Source organism: Macrotis lagotis, chromosome 1 (assembly GCF_037893015.1).
Source record: "Macrotis lagotis isolate mMagLag1 chromosome 1, bilby.v1.9.chrom.fasta, whole genome shotgun sequence".
Taxonomy (NCBI): Eukaryota; Metazoa; Chordata; class Mammalia; order Peramelemorphia; family Peramelidae; genus Macrotis; species Macrotis lagotis.
In genome coordinates this window covers 536,394,223-536,413,668 of record NC_133658.1, presented here as the reverse complement: position 1 = coordinate 536,413,668, position 19,446 = coordinate 536,394,223, and the positions used below count along the sequence as shown (strand labels likewise).

The 19,446-nt window shown below is 32.8% G+C and overlaps 1 protein-coding gene across 7 annotated transcripts in view; it reads left to right on the top strand.

Annotated features, from left to right (window-relative positions):
* The window catches only part of ZFX (zinc finger protein X-linked), a 68,780-nt gene that overhangs the window by 15,349 nt on the left and 33,985 nt on the right, over positions 1-19,446 (top strand). For 6 of the 7 annotated variants that reach the window (XM_074214233.1, XM_074214230.1, XM_074214234.1 and 3 more), the window contains 2 exons: positions 2,872-2,960; positions 13,758-14,327. In XM_074214233.1, coding sequence (XP_074070334.1) covers positions 2,900-2,960; positions 13,758-14,327 — 631 coding nt within the window. In that variant the 5' untranslated portion in view covers positions 2,872-2,899. The remainder of the gene's footprint in view (positions 1-2,871; positions 2,961-13,757; positions 14,328-19,446) is intronic. The other variant, XM_074214236.1, reaches the window with a different exon arrangement.

Here is a 19,446-nt window from a genome sequence, read left to right as displayed (position 1 = left end):
GATGAGGTCACTACTAACAAGAAAGTCCTGATAGATACCAAAATATATGTAGGCACTCTTTTTTTTTTGTAGTAACAAAGAACTGGAAAAAAGTAAAATTTCCATTGATTGAGGAAGCACATTAAATTCAATTTTACTCTTCTGTAAGAAATAACAAATGATTACAGAGAAGCAAGAAAAACAAGTATTTTCAGAATTTACAATGCACTGATTGGTTTTTCTGATGTTATTTTTTTAAATATTCTTTTGTTTTGTAGAATGATTTTTCTGGGCAGATGGGGAGGTATTCAGGGAAGTTTTATAATAACAAAAGACATTAAGAATTTTTAAAAAAATGTGACACAGGGCCTTGAGCAAAAAATTTCTGAAGATAGACATTTTGGGAATCTTTGCAAGATGAAGTGATAGCAGTATATTAGAAAGGATCAAATCTCTGAGAGGGAATGTAAAGAAAATAAATCCTTTGGGTGAAACAAACCCATATTTAGGAAGTGATAGGAAACAAATGAATGGGAGGAAGGATGTAAGTGGGAGCAGTCAGAGAGGTAGAATTGTAACCAAGTTTTGATATTGCCACAAAACCCAAGTATGAAGAGGTTTTCAATAAGGAGGAAAGGACCAAGTAAAGAACTTTTTTTGTGTAGGAATACCTAATTGTTGCTGCTCAGTGCAGTGGAAAGACAATTGGATTTAAGTCAGAGAACCTGGGTTCAAATTTTTACTCCTTGTGTGACTTTGATAAAGTAATTTAACCTCTCTCTCTCTCTCTCTCTCTCTCTCTCTCAGTTTCCTTATCTACTAAATGAGGGGGTTGAACTGAATGACTTGAAGTCCTTCTGGTCCTAATTTTTTTTTAATCACATGTGCTTTATATTAAATTTCCAGATAAAACTTTAATTCCTCCCTTCCACATTAATTATTTCCTGTTAGAAAGTTTTTAAGAAATAAAAGTCGGGTCAGCAAAACTAGTGAACACACAACATTTGACAGTACAACCAGTGTTACACATTGCCTCAGGGATTAGTCCCCACATCTTCCATGAAGGGGTTTTTGATTCTGTGATTGAGTTCAACTACTTTGTTTGAAAGAAGAGGAATCATGGGGCGGCTAGGTGGCATAGTGGATAAAGCACCGGCCCTGGAGTCAGGAGTACCTGGGTTCAAATCTGGTTTCAGACACTTAATAATTACCTAGCTGTGTGGCCTTGGGCAAGCCACTTAACTCCATTTGCCTTGCAAAAAAAAAAAAAAAAAGAAGAGGAATCCGACCTGAAGACTTTAATGAACTTATCCAAACAAGGACACCCACCACTTAATAGCAGAATTCTAGGGTGGTTTTTTTTTTTGGCTATTGTCTTAAGCTGTCATTTTCAATAAAAATAATAGTAATAAATGGTTTGAAATGTGTCCTTATATTACTCATGAAATCGACAATGCACTTTTAGTGTAGCATAGATCTTAGAGTTAAAGCCAGTATTATTTAACCAAATGTCATATCTCAGTTTCCTTAAAAGATGATTATTCAACTTTTGACTGAATAGTTCCTTTTTTGAGTGAAAATCTTTGTGTATTATTGTATGCTGTGTGTGTGTGTGTGTGTGTGTGTGTGTGTGTGTGTGTATGCATGCAAATATGTTCTGTCTTTAGGATGATTTGAGTTGTATCTAGACCGAGGTGTCCTGTTTAAATGTAAGTAGCATTGGATAATATTGCTTTTTCAGCAATTGTCATCATATTGTAGCTTGCTTATAATCACAAAAAAAGGAACTAATTTGAGTTGTGTATAATTGAGGTATATGTATGAGATTGTGATATTATATCAGGGAAATCAAGAGTAAAGTTATATGAGTGTTTTCATTTGTGAAATACAATTTCAGGAGTTTGTTTACTTAAGGAACTTAAGGAACAATGTTCTATGTCAGAAAATTTATCCTCTTTATGGAATATCAGTTTATTTGATAATTTTTTTTCATTAAACAGAAGTAACATTGTTAAATTTGAATTCTTCATTTGATTTGCATGTGTTCAGTATAAGTTTGATACTTTTTTCCCTGGATAACAGTATTTTCACTTCGCATTTTTCATTATATCAGTATCTTAAGATGACAGTCCTTTTTTTTTTTTTAAGGTCACACTAAATGTAATTATTTTCAGTAGGACTAGCTTACCACCTTTTTACTTAATGCTTTTCTTCAGAACATTTAAAATTTTACAACATGCCCTGCATTTACATTTAGAGTTGTTAAATTTATGATCATAAGCTTTTCTTGTCCCCAGTAGAAGTAAACTAAAGTAACTAGCTTCTGCTTTTATGCTATTGTTACTATACTGATTATTTTAGGATTTTTATCTTGAGGATTTGTTGTAGTAACATTGCAAAGTATATTAGGTTATATTAGGTTTAGGCTTGCAGTTTGGAAGTTTTGGGTTAGAATGTTAAGTACTTTCCAAGAAGGGATTGTTTCATTGTATATATTCCTAGCACCTTGCACAATTTTTGTGGATCGAAGTTGCTGCTTAATAAGTACTGATTGGTTGATTGATTGTGGAAATTCTCAACTTAAAGAATGGGTTAAAATTAAATTTATAAAAGGAAATAAAGGTTAGAGTTAGATCCTTGGACTGGGAATATTTAATTTGAGTTACTCATTGGTCTATCTGGTTTTTCTATGTTATTTTTCTAACATACCTATTTTTAAGGCTACAGGCATATTTATGTTTAATTTGGACTGACAAGTTTTTGAACACAACGTATAAAAGAAAAAGAAAATGCTCATTCTGAGGCAAGGAAAATTACTTCATGATTTAGAAACCTACAACTTTGACTTATTGTGGAAAGATTAATATGGGATTTGGTTTTTTCCTGGCTCAGGATCAGTGACTGATGAGAATTAAAGGCCATGGATGAAGATGGACTTGAATTGCAGCCACAAGAGCCAAACTCGTTTTTTGATGCAACAGGTATCACAACAACTTCTTGGGTTGTTTTAACTTAATCTTTGAAAGATGTTAAGGTGATTATAAGGAGGATAAATTATTAATGAGTGATGCTGTTGATTATACATTTGGATGTTTGTACTGTTATTATCTTAGAGTCAATATGCATACAAAAACCTAGACAGGTATTAATTGGGCCTCAATTTCTTCATTTATAAAACAAGGGAGCTTGAAATCTAAGGCCCCTTCCAGCCTTAAATTATGTAATCTCTTCCTAAATTACCTTTCCCACCCAACTTCCCTATTTTTTAAGTCTTAGAGCCAATTTTTACTATTGATTTTATGATTTTTTTCTAGTCACTAAACCGTACCAAATTCTTCCTTTGAGTTGTTAATCAGATTCATCTACTTTTCCTGTTCTTTTCCTTCCTCCTGCCTCATTATAACCACCTCTTTTTTAAAGTATTCTATTTATTTATTTGTTTATTTATTTATTTTTCCAACTACATATAATGGTAGTTCATATTATTAATATTGTGAAAGAAGAATCACATCCAAGTAAAAGACAAAGATTAGAAAAGTTGACATAATTCATAAGACAACTTGTTTTAAAAATTGAAGATAGTAAACTTTGGTCTACATTTAAACCCCACAATTCTTTCTCTGGATATGGATGATATTCTCCATCACAAATCTTTTAGTATTGTATTTGATAATTTTACTGTAGAAATGATCAAATCCATCATGGTTGATCATCATCCTTTGTTGATATTTGTGTACAATGTTCTTTTGGTTCTGCTTATTTCACTTAGTATCAGTTCATGCAAGACTTTCCAGGCTTTTCTGAAATCACTTCCCTCATGGTTTTTTTATAGAACACTAATGTTCCATCTTTTACATAGACCATAATTTGTTCAACCATTTCCTAATTGATAGGCATTCCAAGCTGCTATGATTAACAAATTATTTTATTTTATTTTTTTAGGGTTTTTTTTTTTGGTTTTTGGTTTTTTTTTGCAAGGCAATGGGGTTAAGTGGCTTGCCCAAGGCCACACGGCTAGGTAATTATTAAGTGTCTGAGACTGGATTTGAACCCAGGTACTCCTGACTCCACGGCCGGTGCTTTATCCACTGCGCCACCTAGCCGTCCCTATATAATAACCTCTTAATTATTTTCCTTGTTTCTGGTTTCTCCTCCCTCCAAAAGTTTTATTGATTGATCATCTTAAAACTGCTTTTATCATTCCAGTCTTGTTCTTTGGCTTTCAATTACTCCCTGTTGCCTCCAGTCCAGCAGTCTTAGCCCTCTGCAATCTAATCTTTTGCTTTCTGTACGTAGTCTCGATAAGAATATGTTCTACCAGGCAACTATCCACCTTTTACTTAACAAGCATCAGTAATTCTTTTTATTTACTTCAAATGTCTTCTGTTTAAATTTTTTATTCTTCAAATTGAAAAGTAATACATAAATATAATCTATTAATAGTTAAAACCCAATCTTCCATGAAGCCCATATGTCTTTTTTTGAATTCTTGGCCTAAGTTTTGAGAGGATAGCATTTATTAGTTCATATGGGTTTGAGTCTTATCTTTCCAACTAAAATGAATGCCTTAAGGGAAGAAACTGTTTTATAATTCTTTTGTTTCTTCACAGCTAAAAAACACTCCCCAAACAATATACATCTTCAATAAATACTTGTTAAATGAATGAATTTAGGAGGAATAAGTTTGTAATTTATTCATAGGACATTATGGATTTGGAAATACAATCACTATGTCCAGAGTCAAGTAGCAAAGACTTAAGTTTCTGTCCAAGCCACCAGAATTATAAAGAGGCACATTTTAAAAAAAGTAGATTCAATTTTGTAGGCTTTTTAGAGTTAAATTTTACATTATTAAAATGAAATTATAAAAATACAAAGTTATATAACCAAGAAATTTGACAGCTCTCCTAAGTTGCTTTTAAAGAAGTTAGAATATCATAGATGCAGTGTAGTATAGACAGGGAGTTGTGGACTTGGGAGTTTTAAGTCCTATGCTCAAACTCTGACTCTGTTTACTTGTGTTAATATGACCTGGGACATGTCAATAAAACTTTGTAAAATGTAGTTTGGTTTTTTTTTTTAAATCAAAGGACTGGGCTACATGATCTCCATGGTTCCTTCAGTTATAAATCTTCTGATCTTCTAGAATAGTGGAGTTGGGAGGGACTTTAGAAGGATTTTTTGATTAATCACTTGCTTAAGTGGTAAATTTCTTTTATATTAAGCCTGACAAATAGCAATCCAGTCACTTTCTAAATAGGAAAACTGCCAACTTCTTGAAATAATTCATTCTACTTTCAGATAGCTCTAATTTCTAGGATATTTCTCATATTGATAAGATTAAGACCTGCTTCCTTCAAATTTTTACCCTTTGGCCCTTGTTATTTCCTTTGGAGACAAGGAGAATAAAGTCTGACGATTCCTCATCTGTAAGATATCTCTACAAATTTGGAAGACAGTTACATTGACTGCCATATGCGTCCAGGTGCTAACCATTCCTAGTACTTCAAATAATGCTTACATAATTTGCATTTCAGTCCCTCTTTTCTTTCTTATCCTTACTATGGTTTATCTGTATGTTTTCTATGTTTGCCCTTGAAGATCCACTTTGTTCATTAGTTCATTGAATGTATTTTTAATATCTAGTATTACATTTGGAGTTTTTACATTTCTTCCTTGCCCCCCCCCTCCATTTTTGGTATATATTTGGTCATTTTTGGTCATACATGTTCTATATTATGTCTTTTGTGCTATTTTTTGGAACTTATGTAGAACTAGAAGAGTGGATCTTAGGTGATTTAACTTTTTGGCCATTAAAAATTTGTGAAATGGGAGAAAATAAAGTTGTTTTCAGTTTAGGTTGATATAAATTCATTAATATTCTTTGGATATAGTTTTTCAGTGAGTGCTTAATACTTAATTTTGTGATTCAGAGACCACCCTGTTCATAGTGATAGTCCTTCCTGAAATCTTGTTATACTGTGTTTATACTGCTATGGCCTGCCTACTGTTAAAAAAAGAAAAATGGGTTTAATCTGACATCACTTAATTTTTGTGACTTCTTGTAGTTTATTTTTTAGATTTTTCAAGGCAATGGGGTTAAGTGGCTTGCCCAAGGCCACACGGCTAGGTAATTATTAAGTGTCTGAGGCCCGATTTGAACCCAGGTACTCCTGACTCCAAGGCCGGTGCTCTATTCAGTGCGCCACCTAGCCGTCCCTTTCTTGTAGTTTCTAATGGTCACCAATATCCTTTACAAATACTAACATTTTGTAATTTATTCTAGAATTTTGTGATTGTGAACAATATATTGTGAACAATATTGTGAACAAACAATTGTGAACAATAACTATAGTCAAACACATTTAAATTCTCTAGTTTTCTGAAAATTGAAACATTCGTTAAAGTCATTAGTTCTGGCACCTCTTCTGTATTCTATGGTTCCTCAAAGATAAACAATGATTTAACTGTCATCTATTTAAGCAATCTAGGAATTCTTCAATTCCACGTGACTTTAATTCATTTAATTAGAGCCACTAGGTGGTCTTTTCCTCTCTTATCTTGGATTTTAATTTTATCTTAATCATTTTTACTTTACCTTTTACTCTGAAATAAATTTCCTTAGTATAAAAAAAATGCAAAAATATTTGGATAGTTTGATTTTTCTCTGTGTCATATTAACTTGATTCCAAGTGTGGAGTCTTCTTTATTCCTACTTTTTCCTCCATTGTAACTAAATGTGTGTTTTTATAGTCATTAGAATTTTTCACAAACTTAAGCTTATTTAGGGCTTTAGTCTTCACACCATTGAGTTTGTCATTCATAGATTTATTTTTATTCTTTCCTGGTTAAATATTCCTAATGCCATATTTGGAACATAGATTTTAATATTTCAGTGGATCTGAGATCTTAATCAATATGGATATTCTTTCCATCAGATTCTTGGCTGTATTTTTTTATATATATCTCCTTAGGATTTACCCGAATTCCTGGGAGCCTTTCAATCTTTTTATATAATGTGAGTCCCAGTAGAGTTTTTGGACTGTCCTTTTATTATTTATTGCTCTCAACATATAACTGTGCATCACTTGCTTTTCTAAATCATTAATTTCATGATGTATCTTATGCCGTTTCCTATTTGTGCTCACTATGTGTTTCTGATACCCTTTGGGTCACCTACAAATTTGATTCCTAAGAAATTGTGTTATTGAAATATTTGCAACCAAGCAGCATTGTTAGAAGAACATTTGTGTTTAAATGATGGTTGGTTATACCAGGATGAAGATTAAAGTCATTATTTTAAGCACTAGAACATTTCATAGTGTCCTAAAATAAATTGATGAAAATTCAAAAGAATTTTAAATCATTTACACAAGAAAAAGTAGATGAAGAATGCCTATTGTTTAGCTAAGGTAGGTAAATTGTAACCTGAATAACTTGGTCTACTTTTGTTTGACTTGTGAGCTAAAAAATGGTTTTTATGTTTTAAAATACAGCACAACTTTATTTTAAAGTATAAAGACCATTCTTTCCTGACAGGAGTCAGAGGTCTAGACTATATGTTCCTGAATGGACAACCTTTAACCTTTGTCCACTGGTAAATATCTTAGATAGACATTGCAAATGGCTAATGAGTTGTGTTCATACTTAAACAGGAGACAAATTTTGGGTTGTCTTTGGGAAATTGCAAAATTCTTTTAATGGCCCCAAACTTCTGGAAAAAGGGCTCATTTTTATACTATTAGTTGTTTTGGTGAAATTATATGGTTGTGAGTTAATGAGATAATATCGACTCCAAACTGAAGTTAAAGGCAAGAGGCACATGGTAGGTTTGCACCATATTATAAATGAATAATCACAAAGAAATGGTTTTTAAAGCTCATGTTGTCAGGAGAATTTGTAGAAGATTATTACTATATGGGTGAACCTATGATGACCTGGAAAAGACTCAGAGAGGATAGACCAGGATGGAAGTTTTGTCATCAGTCTTATTGGAAAGAACACTGATATCAGTGATATCAGATTTCAGTTGAACTATCAAAGTAATTTAGCTTGTTAACTTTTTTTTCCCACTTTTTTAAAAAAATTAATTCTCTTTTATTCTGGTGTGATTTTCACTAATATAACTAATAGAGATTTCATTGTGTAGAATTTCTTTTTTTTTTTTTTGCAAGGCAAATGGGGTTAAGTGGCTTGCCCAAGGCCACGCAGCTAGGTAATTATTAAGTGTCTGAGACCGGATTTGAACCCAGGTACTCCTGGACTCCAGGGCCGGCGCTTTATCACTGCGCCACCTAGCCGCCCCTTTTTTTTCCACTTTGAAACCCAACTAATTACTTATCTAATAGTGCCAGTTCTAGGATTGTGTGCATGCGTGTTTGTGTGTGTACTTATGAGTATACACATATATGTATATGAGATAATTAGATGGTGCCGTGGATAGAGCTCTGGGTTTATAATCAGGAAGATCTGAGTACAAATTGTGACCCCAGGCAAGTCACATAACTTTTTGACTCAGTTTACTCATATAAAATGAGTATAATAATAGCACTTACAGGATTTTTCTAAGAGTCAAATGAGATCATTGTCAAGTACTGAGTTCAGAACCTAGGATGTTGTAAGTGCTGTTTAAATATCATCATCATCTTCATCTTCATCATCATGTGTATCTATAGTCTCAAGTATATATATATATATATATATATATATATATAAGTAAATGCATACACATGTATAATCATACATATACATCACACATGCAGTATACAATATACAGTTTATCATGGTTCTCTAGCTAGCCCCATGTTATAATCTTGACAAAAGGTATTTTTTCATTTAGCATTTCTCTATAGGTTATTAACCTGATCTCTTTTGATCTCTTTTTTGATTATGAATCTATTTGAGTAGACTTTATAATATTCAAATTCTTGATGAAATTAGCTCATCATCAACCATAAAAGAAAAACATTTGGAAAAAAATCTCACTCTTTCATTTAGAACTGGCATACTGGTTGATTGAGCCCCTTTGATGTGCCTATATTTCTTGGTTCTATGCTTTACTTGGTGTTAATCACAAGGCTTTTGAACAGTTATCGCCGTATTTGTACTTATTAAGAATTATGTTTGAACATATTTGAGAGACTTTCTGAGAAGAGACTTTTTTTTGTTTTTTTCAAGTATAATTTACTTACTTTTCCAACTGCGTGTTAGCATAGTTTTCAATATTCATCTTCCTGAAAGATCTTGAACCCCGCATTCTTCTATTTCTTCCCCTTCACTCCCTCTTCCCCTGAGAATAACCCTTTTAAGGCTTTACTAAATGCCATTTTTATAATCAGTAAAGACAAAGCATGTTATCTTACTAATCTCTTTACCTTGGTTTGCTCTAGAAGATATTTAGCAAAAGTCTTGCTTTTTCCCCTCATATTTTCCTCAAGGATACCCTGGAAGTATCAATTTGCATAAGATTTTATAAAGTTGAGAAAGTGATGACAAATGGGAGGGTAGTTATTGATATTCCTCATTTGCCTATGGGGGGGGGAGTAGTTATTTAATTGTGTCTGATTTTTTTTTTCCCTTTGAACTTTTTCCATTGCTTACATTGAATCGCCTCATGAATTCTAAGATGTGTTTGATTTGGTTTATATGTTCTTTATGACTTCATCTTCTCACATGCCATTTTCTAATTTGTATTACATTGGCTATAGGTGTTAAGAGTCCAAATGGGGGCAGCTAGGTGGCGTAGTGGATAAAGCACTGGCCTTGGAGTCAGGAGTACCTGGGTTCAAATCTGGTCTCAGACACTTAATAATTACCTAGCTGTGTGGCCTTGGACAAGCCACTTAACCCCATTTGCCTTGCAAAAACCTAAAAAAAAAAAGTCCAAATGTAGTGGTTCCTTTATTGATGGTGAAAATAGTTTGTTATAAAGATATTAATAAATTTGTTCCATTTTTACATCAATTTGCTCTTTGGGTTCCTCTGGTTCACATTTGAGAATTGCCTCTGATTTGCTTTTATTTCCATTGATTTTTTTGCTCTTTTATGATGTAATCTTCTGTTATCCTCCATTGCTTTACAAATGGATTTATAGTCTTAAATTGGTGTGACTCTTGGCTTTTAACTCTTGCAAAAAGATAAAGTGTATACTTGTTATTGCAATTCCTGAGCTCTTTTCCCTTTGTCCTTTTGTCGATTGTTTTATACTAGTTAGATATTTACAAAAAATAATTATAATCGAGGCCATTATTTGTCTTTTTCCAGTTCCAATTTTTCATCAGTGATGGATAATTTGAATAGGTAAGGTTGAAGTTGTTATAACTGTTGAGGATTTCTCATCTTTAATAATCTTAATCACAGACTTTGGTCTTTGCTTTATCTGATCAGTGATCCATTTGCCCACACAAAACTGATTCAGAAGAAGATATTAATGACAAACAGGTATGAGTCTAAAAAGCCTTTTGCCTCTTTCATTTCCAAAGACTGAACCATATTTTGCTACTTATCTTTTTTAAAATCTATACTCATCAGAACATTTTATATAGTAAAATGTTTTAGGTCCCTCTTTTGCATTGATTTTTCTTTTGGGCAGTCCAATGTTTAAGAATCTTTTCCTCCTTCTTGATCATAGCATCCTAGATCTAGAGCTGGAGGGGACTTGAGAAGTCACCTAATCCAACTCCTTTTTTTTTGTCAGGTAATGAAATTGAGGTCCAGAGAAGTTAAGTGAGATGCCTAGCATCAAACAGGTGGCATGAGACAGGATTTAAAAAAAAAATTTCCCTTACATGTAAAGAACAATTTTAGCATTCATTTAAAAAATTCTGAGTTCTAAATTCTCTCCTTCCCATCTTTCCACTCTTCTCCCTGAGATAATATGCAGTTTAATATAGGTTATACATGTTACAGTCATGTAAAAGTATTTCCATCTTTGTTGTGTCATGACTGAAAATAGAGACAAAAAAAAAATACCCCAAAATTGAAAAATTGTATGCTTCCATTTTTCCATCATAAGGCTTTTGGAATTGTCTTGTATCATTGTATTAGTTGAAAATAGCTAAGTCATTCACAATTAATCATTGTATAGTATGGTTGTCATTGAATACAGTGTTCTCTTGGTTCTGCTCACTTCATTTTGCATCAGTTTATGTAAGTTTTTCCCAACCTTTCTGAAATCATCCTGCTCGTCATTTTTTATTGCACTATAGTATTCTTCCATTACAATTGTTTACTACAATTTGTTCAGTCATTCCCAGTTGATAGGCATCCCGAAAGGCAGAATTTGAATGGATTTCAGAACCAGTGCTCTATCAACTGTTCTACATAGCCTTTAGTTTTAGATTTACTATCCAACGATTATAACCTATTTATTCTTCTAAATTCTACGGTACACAATAAATTATACCAGCATTCTTCCACTGGACTCTAAAACCATGATCATTTTCTTGCAAGGTTATTCTTTTACTTTAGTAGTCCTTCCCTATTATTCAGAAGTGGGTTTTGAATGGCATTTTCCCTGGATGCTTTTTATGCCTTCTGAAATAGGAAATTATAGTAAAACAAGTCAGGAATTTATAAGACGTATGGCCCTTAGTAGATCGAGTCCTTTAGCAGATGTCCAAACATTTAAAGTTTCTCATCATAGATAGATCTTGCTTCCTTGCCAGTTTTGTAATTTGACAAGTTTTTATTGTAAATGCCTTTTTTAAAATCCAATTTAAGAATATTGTTAAATAGGATTGAACTGCTTACTTGCCTATTTTATTACCATATGTAAGGGATAAATTTATTTTTAAATCACAATAATTTCTTAGGAGAAATTAATTTAATAGGAATAGTACATACAGTTCAGAGAATGGAAGAGACATCAGGAGATTTCAAATTTCTGAATAGTAAACATATTTGTCTCCCTTTGAGTAAATTACTAAATATGGGAATATATAAATTTCAGTGTGTAAAATAATTTAATTATAATATAGAATAACAATATCTTTTTATAGTTGCATAGGACTTTTAATATGTCATTTGATAGACATCATGGCATAATAAGTAGAGAATTAGCTTCAGACCTCTGACACATACTAGTTGCATGACCCTTAGCCAGTCTTTTAATCCCTTAGTGCTCTAGGCAACTTTTTTTAAGACCAAGTTGCAGAGAAGGTGTAGAGCTGCATTTCTAGAGTTTCCTCATCTGGTAGTATCATATGGCAATGAAATCACAGATCTAACCCTATCTCTCTCCTTTTCTCATTTGATACCTTAAACCTTGTGAGCTAGGTTCTATTTCACAAATGAAGAAACAGAATGAGTGAGGTTATATAACTGTCAAGTTTGATGGCAGAGTCTAGGACTAAAACTCGTTTCCAGATATTAATCATTAATTTTTGGTACCTCAGCATGCAAATTAATATATTTAAAACTAGAATCATGGTATTGATTTAATAAGAAAATCATAAATAAATATAAAACATGGATATAAAATATTAATATTTTGCAAAAGAAATTCTAGAGAACTTTAAATTGCCTTCTAAACTGCAGTTACTATTTTAGCTCACTTAAAAATTTTTTGACATTTAAGATTTGTCTTTTTGAACTTGTTCTTTGAAATGAATAGTGTATTGAAGAAATATGCCCAAATGTTTGTCCCTATGTATTGTGTAGTGAGGTAGTGATTAATTTTATATACCTGCAAAGTCCCTGGTACTAAGATAGTTAAAGAATGGTCTTTCAGTTAACAAACTAAAGTTACTCTTGTAGTGACAAGATCTATGGGTCTGAGAGTCAAAAGACCTGGCTTCTATTTTTAGGTCATCTGCTTAATTTGGCTGTGTTATTGACATTGGTTTAGTCACTTTTATGTTTTGGGTTAAGAATGGGTGTTGAAATAGATGAGTCCATACTTTACTGTTTTTTTGAATCTTAAAATTTTAACACTTCGTCTTTTATCCTAATCCTTAACTATCAAAGAATTGTCCCTTTTACTTCATGAACCTTGTTTCTCCCAAAGCATCCCATTTCTTTTCAAAAGGCCTTACTGATGATCATTTCTCTCACTTCTCTCTTATGTTAAACTTACATTATACTATAATTTAATATGTCTCTTTTTTTCATCTTAAATACATAATATGTATGGTCATACATAGTATGGAAAAATCAGAAGAGGGTAGAAGTTTTCTGAGGTAAAAAGGGGAAAATGAATTATGGTGAAGGGGGAAGAAATTGTGTTTTGCAAATAGAATTTTCTGGTACATATTTTAATTTTAATTTTTTAACTTTATAAGTCAACCTATACATACCTGGATGGCATTACTAGTATTAATACTGTTATAACTTTTTATTCTTGTGTTTCCAGAAGTATTTTTATATGAATATATTCTTTGTCTCCAGTCATTAATTTCTCTAGAATATTTTTTCAAATATTATTCGAATGTTTTGCATGACTTCATATGTATAATGGGTATCCTACATTCTTCCTTTTCAATCCATGGTGGAAAGGAAAGAAAGAATTTGAAACTGAAAATTAAAAAAAAATTAATTTAAAAAATTTTGACTTTTGATTGTTCAGTGATCAATGTATTATAAGTTTGTATTCCCCCATCCTCCTCCCAGAAGTAGAAATAAATCCCACATTTATTGCTTTAGTGTAATTCAATATAAGAAAAAATCTTGAAGTCAGTAATATTATTCCCTGTTGAAATTTTAAAAAAGTAACTGATCATTTTGAAATAAGGCTTATATGCCTGCAAGTTGTTCACTTTTTTTTTTTTTTTTTTTTTAAGGAGCTGATGCTACACACATGGATGGTGATCAAATTGTTGTGGAAGTACAAGAAACTGTTTTTGTTTCAGATGTGGTGGATTCAGACATAACTGTGCATAACTTTGTCCCTGATGATCCAGACTCTGTAGTAATCCAAGATGTTATTGAGGACGTTGTTATAGAGGATGTTCAGTGCCCAGATATCATGGAAGAAGCAGATGTTTCTGAAACAGTCATTATTCCTGAGCAAGTGCTGGACACAGATGTAACTGAAGAAGTCTCATTAGCACATTGCACTGTCCCTGATGATGTTTTAGCCTCTGACATAACTACAGCGACTATGTCTATACCAGAACACGTATTGACAAGTGACTCTATGCATGTACCCGATGTTGGACATGTGGAACATGTTGTTCATGACAATGTTGTAGAAGCAGAAATTGTCACAGATCCTCTGACAACTGATGTAGTTTCAGAAGAAGTATTGGTAGCAGACTGTGCCTCAGAAGCTGTTATAGATGCCAATGGAATTCCTGTGGAACAACAAGATGATGATAAAAGCAACTGTGAGGATTACCTTATGATTTCCTGTAAGTTTTGGGGTAAAGCTCTATTGTCAAAGATATATATTTTGAAAGATGTCTTCTCTAAATGATATCAGGGATGATATTTACTTTACTTGAAACTTTTATAAAATTAAAGTAAATCTCATAAACCTACCTGTATTTGTGTTTTAGTTGGATCCAATTAAGTTAGAACCTTAAGAAAATGAAAGTACTTAAAGGACTGCTGATAGGTGTTGTTGCTGTATGAAGATAGACTAAAAAGATGAGCACTTTTCAGTTCAAAAAGATAGACATTGAAAAGGAATTTAATTGATTCCTTAAATTATGAAGAGTAGTTGAAGCTGGGACCACTTAATCTTGAAAACTAGAAGTAGGGGTTAATGCCTGAAATTTCAAATGGAATAATTTAGGAGGAACTGTACCTTACAACAGATAAGAGGTGAGTACAGAAAAAAAGTATAAGCATCTTCAAAAGGATTTGGAAAAATTGGTGACTGAATAAAACTAGGATATTTTGTTACTTTCCTATCTTTTCAGTTTGACAGGCAGCTATGCCCTTGAACAAAATATTTCTTGGTCCTGTTGTCATACAACAGAATATAAGATTGGATGTATCACAATTCTAATCATTATATGAAAATTTTAATGGTTTAGCATGAATTTCCATAGAAAATGATTACAAACAATTTGCTTCTCTAAAGTCTTATGTGACTATTTTTAACACAGCATTGTTGAATAATATAATGTATAGGAAACCCATAACATTTAAGGGATATACATACACACACTCTCTCTCTCTCTCACAGACACTGTCACACACTCACACACTGACACACACACGTGTGTGTGTTCAATGTAATTTTGCAAATGTTTATTGTCTTTATTCTGTGCAGAGTATTAGATGCTAAGGAGCATGAAAAGATGGAGAAAGTATGGTCCCCAACCTTTTAGAACTTTCAAAGGAGAGGAAACAGAGAAATAATGATGCTTACCCTTCTTCCCTACCTCCCCATATACTTAGTTTATTAAAGGTTTGGGGACAGTGAAAAGCACAAAGACATATCCAAAGGATAAGAAAAATTTTGTGGAGGAAGGAGAGGTCCTTCAAGTAGGGATAGAATTTCAATAGGCAAAGAAATAGAAGTTAGAAATTCTAAGGAGGGTGTGGTGTGAGCAAAAGGAATGGAAACAGAAAAGTGACAGACATGTTCAGGCAATTGATTACTCCAGGTTAGTTGAATGTAGAGTAAATAAAGGAGAGAAATGGGGAATAAGACAAGAAAGATGATTTGGAACCAGGATTTCAAATGACTAAAATGACCAGAGGTTGTATTTTTTTTCAATTAAAGAATCTTGGAAGGATTTTGAGCATTATAGTACCGTGAACAGATCTGCATTTGGGAGATTAAATTGGCACTAGTATATAAAATGGATTCACTAGAGAGAGGGAAAATGGGAGATCAGTGGGCCCCAGGAATAAAGAGTAACAGGGATATGATGATTTGTGGGAACTAAGTTGGGAACTTCTGATGTTCTTAGCCAATTCTGGATGCCTTTTCTTCTTTATTTCAAAGAAAAAAAATAAAACCCCAAATCTAGTTTTCCTGGGAGTACAATATTTGGAATCAGCATTTTAGCATAAAACCTCTTAACACCAACCACACCTTTCACATCTTTTCAAGGGGCTAATGAAAAATAAACAGTTCCTATTTGGTGAGGGTCTGTTACAGTCAATCTTTTTTGTTTTGTATTTTATTATTGTGTAGTTCATTCTTTTTTATTAACATTTTTACTTAGCTTTCTTTAGGCCCTTAGTCTACTTTAAAGTAGTCTTTTTCTTTTTTCTGAATAGATAAATTTTTCTTTTTTTTTTTTGCAAGGCAATGGGATTAAGTGGCTTGCCCAAGGCCACACAGCTAGGTAATTATTAAGTGTCTGAGACTGGATTTGAACCCAGCTACTCCTGACTCCAGGGCCGGTGCTTTATCCACTGCGCCACCTAGCTGACCCTGAGTAGATAAATATTAAAGAAGGAATGGCTCTTTTTAGCTTTAAAAAAAAACTGTATTACGCTTAAAAACCTTCAAAATAAAAGTTTCTATAACCTAGCTATTAAGTTTTGCAAATATTTTGCACATATATCTTCTTTTGAACCTCAGAATAATCTGATGAGGTACATGCTATTATCCCCATTTTATAGATAAAGAATTGAAAGAAGTTACATTATTTCCTAGGGTTTCATATGCCCAAGTCTTCCTGATTCTCAGTCCATTCTCTTATCTTCTATACCACACTGCCTCCCTTCCATATTTTAATGTCAGCAATTTGAAAAGTAAAATGACTTCCTTTGTAATTTGAACTGAAATTCCAACAAATTCTGGGGACTTACTCTCCTATAAGAGTTTGTTCTGGAGTCTAAGATGACTAAGGCATTCATTGTCCTCTAAGTAAGTAAAACATACACCAACATTAAAGGAGAGACACTTGTTTTTTACCCTTCAATTCCACATTTGATAGACATTAAAAAAAAACCTTTGAGATAGTTACATTAATTTTTTTTTTAAACTATGATTCTTTGTTGGTGGTTTTTGGCTTCCAGATTTGTTTTATTTTTTTTTTTAGTCAAATATTTATTAAGTACTTGTTAATGCCAGGTTCTGGGGCTAATAAGACAAAAAACAGCCTTGTCTTCAAGGAGCTTACAATCTATTAGTGATTTGGGTGACTTTGGAATTGTTAGCAATGTCTGGTTACAAATTAAGCATAGTACCTAAGAAAAACTCTAATGGGTTAAGTGTCCATAAAGGACTCAAGACAGTTGGAAAAGTAACTAAGGTAGCAGAAGTGCCAGTTACCAACGTTTTCATGGTTTTGTTTTCTCTATCTTTTGCAATTCTTTCATTTTCTTTCCTGCCAATTAATTGTTCCATGAATGTATTTTTTTTTTTAGGTTTTTTTGTAAGGCAAATGGGGTCAAGTGGCTTGCCCAAGGCCACACAGCTAGGTAATTATTAAGTATCTGAGACTGGATTTGAACCCAGGTACTCCTGACTCCAGGGCCAGTGCTATCCACTGCGCCACCTAGCCGCCCCCTCCATGAATGTATTCTCTCTGAATAGTCAGTTGTGATACCATAGCTGATGAAATAGTTAGCAGACTCTTAATTTTCCCAGTTAAAGATTGAAAATGATTAGAACTTTGTTGCCATGTGGAAAACTTGGAAAAACTTCCACAGGACATGACTACTTTTCTGGTCTTGTTTCTTTGTTATTCATACTTTACGTATGGTACCACTACCTTATATATGGTACCACTTAAGTAGTGTTGGTAATGATAAACACTTTTTGTATTTGTAGATAGGATTTTCCTGATCTGGTATCTGTTTTTTGGGTTTATTTTCAGTTATATCAATACTAAACCGACTTTACAGAGCTGTCCATAATCCCCATATATGCTTGAAAATTGCAATCTTCTGAAAACAGCAGCTCTAGGATTTGTAAATTATTCTCATAAACTGCACTGTTCAAAGCATTTCCATGTTCTAATCTTAATTCTAATCATTGAACATGCCTGAAAAATTTAGCTAAAACTGGATATATGTTTAATTATAAAAATAACCAGAAATGTCAAAAAACAGTTATGTAAAGTAGGAAGCAAATTTGCCCAACTCTGTATTCTAATCTCAGTGTTTATTTAAACATAGTATTATAAGTTTGGCCTCAAGATGTTAGAATAATTTCATTCTGAGTTCTCCTTTGTTTTCTTATTACTTATTGTTGGCTTTTCCCAGATATTTTTTTGGGGGAGAGGGGTTGGGGGACAATGTGATTAAGTGACTTGACCACACAGCTAGTAATTATCAAGTGTATCTTGTTTTTGGTTTCACTGGTTTACTTTATTTTTTGGAAGAATAGTTTTCTTGATACTCCTTTTAACACTTGCATATGTGTATATGCATTAAGGATCTAGTTCTTTATTAGTGTAAAGCCCTTCCTACAATTTAATGTAGTCTTCTGGAATTGTATCCTGAGAAATTTCTCCACCTTGTAAGAAATATGTGGATGAACTTTTCTAAACTTGTTTGTCCTTGGATGATAGAACAACCTTCCATTCCCATGACCAATATTAAAGACTTTTCAGCTGGGTAGTAAGTACTTGCCCAGAGAGTTGCTAATGCGTAAGGACCTTTATTTTGTTCAGTCATTTCAGTCATGTCTGATTCTTTGTGACTCCATTTGTAGTTTTCTTGGCAAAGATTCTGGAGTGATTTACCATTTTCTTCACTCATTTTATAGATGAGAAAACTAAGGCAATGGGGTTAAGTGACTTGCCCAGAATCACACAACTAGTAAGTGTCTGAGGCTCCATTTGAACTTAGGTCTGGTACCCTATCCAGTGCCATTAAAGGAAGGAGGAATCAGAATACTATGCTTGTGGAAAGTTTGTGTACATGTATACACATGTACTTTTGATTTTCCTGAAAAATTGTTTAAATAAAATTAGTTTTATTTTGCTTTTACTTCATGATGGGGAATGAGTATCATTACCATTATGACTGTCAGTAGCATCATGGAATGGACATAGGATTTTAATGTATTTCTTCAGTCATTTGGACTTGCTTAATCCCCGGCTTACCAGTTCATTTAAAAAATAGTTGTCCTGAACCTTTTTTGTGCTAAAGGCTATGATAGGTGCTATTTATGGTTATTAAAAAAACAGAAAATGTTGATTATAAACAAATTGCAACTTTAAATGTGATCCTAGCTAGTACTTTTAAGTTTTAACAATGTGCCTTAACTAAGATATGTTATTTAATTTGATTCTCATTAAATCTTTGAGGCAGGTATGGAGGCTGTTATTTTTATTTTACCAAAAAGAAACTTGAAAATGTTAGAGATACATGAATATTGGGATTCAAACTTAGGTTTTCGGACAAGTCCAATAGGCTTTCTTTTTCTTTATAAATTTAATAATTTGCAACCAACATTTTAAACCAACAAACACAGAAACAGTGCCCCTACCCCTTTTACAAAGTACATTTCTTGAAATAGTTAAGGAGAATTATCTAATATCAGGGTTATGACTAATGTTTATTGGTTGTTGATTGTATTGTTAACATAAAGGAAAAAATGTTGTGCCTTAA